The sequence below is a fragment of the Seriola lalandi genome, unplaced genomic scaffold (assembly GCF_002814215.2).
Source record: "Seriola lalandi dorsalis isolate HSWRI2012SDOR001 ecotype SW California unplaced genomic scaffold, Sedor1 jcf7180002054686, whole genome shotgun sequence".
Lineage (NCBI taxonomy): Eukaryota > Metazoa > Chordata > Actinopteri > Carangiformes > Carangidae > Seriola > Seriola lalandi.
This window is the reverse complement of record NW_019525239.1, coordinates 695116-701267: the sequence shown is the minus strand read 5'-3', so window position 1 is coordinate 701267 and position 6152 is coordinate 695116. Positions and strand designations below refer to the sequence as shown.

The 6152-nt window shown below is 36.2% G+C and overlaps 1 protein-coding gene across 1 annotated transcript in view; it reads right to left on the bottom strand.

Moving 5' to 3' along the window:
- The window catches only part of rgs9a (regulator of G protein signaling 9a), a 20850-nt gene extending 14723 nt beyond the window's left edge, over nucleotides 1-6127 (bottom strand). The window contains exons 1-4 of the mRNA XM_023422840.2: nucleotides 5944-6127; nucleotides 3154-3250; nucleotides 1414-1464; nucleotides 1198-1304 (exon numbers count right to left, since the gene is read on the bottom strand). Coding sequence (XP_023278608.1) covers nucleotides 1198-1304; nucleotides 1414-1464; nucleotides 3154-3250; nucleotides 5944-6012 — 324 coding nt within the window. The 5' untranslated portion in view covers nucleotides 6013-6127. The remainder of the gene's footprint in view (nucleotides 1-1197; nucleotides 1305-1413; nucleotides 1465-3153; nucleotides 3251-5943) is intronic.
- Nucleotides 6128-6152: the final 25 nt, after the last annotated feature.

Below are 6152 nucleotides of genomic sequence, written 5' to 3'. Positions count from 1 at the left end.
AACATAAACAGTAAACAAGATAATAAAGAAAAAACATAAACAACAGTAGTTGTAACTGCAACAGTAAAGTTTGTAAAGGAATGAAACATATTATATTTTTTTAATAATAATTTATTTAATATAATATTTTTTATATCGGTGTCCTTGAGTGCCAAGAAAGGCGCCTTTAAATAAAATGTATTATTATTATTATTATTATTATTATTATATTTTCTATGAAAATAATTAGGGAACACTGCACCTGGATACAGTTAGAGAATGATGGTAATCTTAGTTTAATAATGAAGAAGTCAAAAGTGACTTGAAGCACAAAATGCAAACACATTTCACTGAAAACCAGATTCTTTACCGAACCTAAACTAGCGTACATCTACTCCCTAAACCTGATCCCACGTGGGACTGTGGTGAGAACATATTATGGCACTGTCGAGGTGAATTAACCATTTGGCTCTTCACTTTCAAGGAGCATAGTATTTCTAAGGTCACAACCCATTTTAGTAGGTAGCTAGTTACTGTGTTTTTGTACTGGGATTATTTACAGCAGCCCCCTAGTTGGTTGATTCATAATTATTAATTTATTATTGATCATTTATTCAGACTTTGGCATTGCAGTACAATACAACAGTTGCTCTAGTTAACAGAGGCAGGATTAGGGTTATAAAGTGACACTGAATTAAATTAATAAAAAAAATCTATAACAAAAATAAAATGAACAGTGTTATTATGAAAATATGATTTTATGATGAAATATAATTTCATCATAGTAAGTTGCATTTTAATAATTTCTGAAATGTTTAAAAAAATGATTGCTTCATTTATATATTTTACACTATTCATGCATGTGACCGTCTTAATAACTTCTTAATCTATTTAATATTTAACACTTTGACAGCTCAAGACAGTTTACATTACTTTTCTTACAAAGGGTAAGAATTGATAACATGGCTTGAAAACAGCTAGTGTAAAGTCTGGATAGATGCGATAATAAAGTTATCGTTCAAAATTCAAATTCATACATCTGCAGATTCCTTGTGAAGCAGGAACAGTTCCTCCTTTGTCCTTGATGTGCAATAATAATTTTTAACACAGTCTTTAATCTTTAATGAAGTGAAATCCTGATTCTGTTTCCTGTGAAGATAAAGTGAGACATTGACTTCAGCTATAGGCAGGAATGAGGAAGCAGGTATTCAGTTTTACCTGGAAGCGGTAAAGGCTGGTGTCATTGCACATGACCAGCTTCTTGTGGTTCTGCAGGGGGTAGATGTAACCATAGGCCACCAACATGGTGCCGAAGACATGAGCCTCTGGAACAACACACACAGGAGGCAGCAGAGGGCAAAGGACATGAATGAGACGGAGCAGTGAAGATGTCATGATGTCAGCTTTTTCATTTTCATAGTTCACAAACTCTACCTTCTGTTTCAATTTTCATCTTGCTGGCGATCCATGTAATTATGTCCTGACCTGTGGAAACAGAGAACAGCTGAAATACTGAAATATCCCAGAAGTTTTGGAGAGATCTCGAGTATCACTTTTTAAAGCTTCTAACTCTCTCAATTCCTTCAACCTTAAAGATATTATTCGTTATGATAGTCCAATTACAGTGCTCTGGAATATCTACTTAATGCAAAATTCCCTATCCACAAACAAAAATTTGCCAAATCAACTGCTAAATTTTCACCTTTTTTCCTAAAACTAAATTCTCTACTCAAGTCACTTGGTTTATTAAACAACAAAAAGGGTAATAAGCTGCACACGGTGCACACAGCCATGTTCCACCAACTAGTCTTAGAAGTTTACATGTAATATTATTTTAATTTTTTGTTCACCATCACATTAATGCTGCCAGTTTTCATTTAAAAGCAAAGTGATCATTGTGATATCACATTTCAAGTTAACTGTTGGGATGATGTAGGAAAGGATGACTACACCTGCACAGCAGGAGGTGTTATACATTACTCAGACCACCTCGACTGGTGACATGGTGGGTTTGGTCCTTGTAGCCATACTGACCTTTCCCTCGCTGGTCTTAGACCAGATTAAAAAGCCACTTTAGCTCCTAAAGCACAGTCCAGATCTCATCCAATTGTGGGTTTCCTTATTTAGTGTGTGTTAGCAGCTTAGACAGTCAGGGCAGCCTGTCACAGTCTGTTTTAAATATGCGCTGGCACTGAGTGTTGTCTTTGCTGTCAAGAGAATTTATACAGATTTTATGTTTTATTTTACAGAGACATAGAAGTCCAGAAATAACAGACCCTGACCAAGTCAAGGTTTTATTAATAATCAGTACAATACAACCTGCTCCTGCCATGGAGAGAATAACAAAATACCTTTTTCTGGTTATTATTGTATTGATCCATATCAGTCATTTTAAATAATCTAGAAACACAAGCAAATAAAGCTCAATAAACAAACTACAATGATCGGTAAGTGCAAGTGGAAATGAAACTATTTTAATGACAGAATACTCATCAAAATCTGCAAAACAAAACAAAACAAAGATTATATCTTCGATATGTTTGATAAAAACAGTGATGAACTCTCTTTTATACATAACAACACAAACACATTATACATTTTTGGCAGCACAACAAGCTGAAAACAAAACATAACACACCTTTCAAAGTCGCAGTCATCTGCACATTCACACATCTAGATATCCCAGAGCAACACTGGCTTTTATCTGGCATTGTCTAGTCCAATATTCACTCTGAGGAAGAGGATTCTCTGTGGTGTTGTCACTAAATACTGAAACTGTTATAAAGATACCTGTCAAATTATAACACTGTGTTGAAATTGAGTTTATATTTTAGCTCGGAGAAAATGTTGGAGTTTCATTTTAAATGAGCACATTAGCAGGACGAGTAGTAAGTAGTGAGTATTGATGTTGGCCCTTAATTTGTTAAGTATCAAATCGACACAGTGACCTTAACAAGTGGAAGAGACAAAGATAAAGTTGGCATTAACTGTCCAGTCAACCATTAGGGTAAGGTTAGGGTTGGTTTGAGTGTCTCTGTGTGTAGCTTTGTATTTCTATATTCATGGGGTCCAACCAGGTGCCCACTGTACTAGTGGGCTATGCCTTGTGAGGACCACAATGATGTGTGGCTCTGTGGCAATGTGTGTGTGTGTGTGTGTGTGTGTCAGTCTCACCAGTAATAACATGTGGGATCTTCGTGACATTGAGTTTCTGCTCTGAGCCCTTCACTCCACTCTTCAGGTCCTGCATCTCCACCACAATAGCTTCCAGCTGTGAACCAAACAATATAGATAAATGTAGATATATAATTCTCAGACACAGTGTGATACCACCTGTCACATATATCCAGTTCAGATATCCACATTCCACTCAGGAAGAGAAAACCGCAGCATGAACACTGGTACATGTGTCATGTCACATACATTATTCCACAGTTTTAGAGCATCACCGGTGAACGGGGAGGAGGTTTAGGAAATGAAGTGTTGTTGTGGTACCGAGGCCATTTGAGCTGGAACCCATTGTTCATATAAAAAAGAGGAATCGCAGTTGATCTTGTCCAGTGCATGTAAGAGACAGAATATCAAGTAGAGTATTTGATTACCTTCAAATACCTTCAAGTGCATGATTACAATGATGTCATTGCTAAGTCTATTCATTTGTCATGTCTGAGCAATCATGAATTAGGAAGGAGTATACAATCCTTTAAAGGTCCCATGGGCAGTGAAGTTCACTTAGCAGCTCCATTATTAGCCCATGGAGAACCCCGAGAAACCACTCAGTACTCCTTTACTGCAATACATGGCCCCAGGTGATCTAGTGTGTCAGTGTGGGTTATTTAATTAGACAAATATTTGTTTTGGAATCTGCACAATTTAAAGATAAGAATATTAAATCTTCATTTTAACACAGGGCACTGCTACAAGACAGGGGCCTCAGTACTACAGCTTTAAGGTCATCATCCTTTAAGTAGCTATTGATTTACATATTACATTACTGAAATTACCACCACGTTGACACACAGTAACCCTGGGGCATGTGGGGCAGCTGGGGGTCTGCAGCTGCTTCTACCATAGAAACATCAGGGTCAGACTTAAAAGAAAATTTTAAACAGTGAAGTTTGTCCATCATTATATACAGCAACTGTATCTCTTACAAATAATTTTCATATCAAAAAACTTTTGCAGTAACAAAACAGCGCAAGAGGGCGACAGGAACTGAACTCAGAACAGGAAAAGAAGGTAAACACTTGTACTAAACCTGTACTTTACGTTTCTGTTATGTAACACTACTTTGCTGTTTTAGCTCTGAACATTGCCAATGAAAATAAGTTGCTAATGCTGTATACTTCCATATGGAGGACTGGGTTGCATCTCATCAGGAAAGCAGGAACACTGTGTTGTTCTTGCATCTGATCACAGTGACATGTACTCTGGGTACTTAAGGTTGTGTTTGCTACTTTCAGTGATTTTCTTACTCAGTGATAATGATGCAATGATATACACACATGTTCTACAGAACATGCATAACAAATAGTTTTACTGTGATACTTTTTTTAAATACTTTTTAGATTTTAAATTGTGGTTTTGCCACTTTTACTTCAGAAAAAAACATTTATTCCACCACTGCAAGGCAGTCATGGCACATGATTTTCATTTTACACCTTGTGTCTTGTACTTTTGGATTCAGTGCTGTTTTTGCTGCATTACATGGGTTGGCTGTGGTTTAGGTTGTAAGGTTGGGGGTTTGATTCCCGCCTCGTCCATGGAGCCCCAGTGAGTGGCACACTGAGCACTGTGACACTCAGCGCTTCTCCTTGAGCTGCTGTGTTTGAGCTGTCCCTCACTTCTACGTCACTCTGGACAAAAGTGTCTTCCAAATAAATAAATGTAAACGTAATGTAACTTTGCCTAAATGTATCCTTTGCACTGAAAATGTGAATGTTGTTGAACACAATCTGAGCCTCTCTAAACTTCTGGTTTATGATTCCATATCTATGACTTTTTATGACTTTGCTAAATAAAATCAAACCTTTGACTGAACTGAATTGACCAACCATCATTTAATGTGGTATCTGCATTATTCTTTCATAAATACATGAATAATTAACTGTGCCACTTTACCCTCAGCACCCATCTCACTATAGTGTTCTACTAAAACAAAAATAGCATCCCCCCTATATATATTATACACATCATAGACATACAGAAGCAATAATGTCAGCTGCATGACAATGTAATGCAATGTGTATTTCAGTATGGAATCCATAATTAGTCTAGCAGAAAATTGATATTTATTTTTTGTAACGTAGTTTTTAATCCATTAATTTTTTTTATTGTATTTGTTTTGTATTTGTCTGCTTCCTTGCACATTGTAATCAGATAGTCTTCAGGATTTTCTTCTGTTATTGATTCTGTCCTGAGCTTATGTCCTTTGACCTCATGTGTAAGTGAGATTAAAGTTAATATCTTCCTCTTAGGAGCACACCAGGTGAGGTCAGGTTTTTCTTCTGCACTGAACAGTATATTTCAACAGCAGAGCAGCAAAGCTAATTGGCTTTAAGGTGGAAATAGCAATTATCATTAACAATCTTCTGCTCTTCTGCTAGCAAACAAATCATGTGTAAAGCTCATATAAATACACATGTACTCAATGAGACTCTATGCGTAAAAGGAAAAAAAAAAAATAAAGCTATTTCTGAAAATATTGAGTGAGAGAAACTTACATGCTAAAAACTTAGAAGTAAATGTTTTTTTTCACAGCTTAAATGTCAGTGTTCTCCAGAAATGTAAAGTCTAATTTAAGTCTAAAATAACTTGTCTATGATATATGTAATAATTCATACTTCTAAAAATACATTTCTGACCAAATTAAGGATAATCAACACATATTACAAATGAAATGCCAACAGCTTACACAGAACAGACAGAACTTGAACAATAATAATAATGATGCTGCCCACCCACCTTTTTGATGCAGTGTATTCGAGGCCGGAAATGTTGCCCCCTGTCAGGACGGGCTGTTCTTATTGTCATAATTGCAGATGGATAAAGACCAAATCAGGTGTTTAAAAAAAAATTAAGTCCTGGTGTTAAATATTCCAGTTGTAATATGTATAGCAGCTGACAGACAAGTGTGTATATGCAGTGGATGTGAACACACTCCTCCTCTGTGG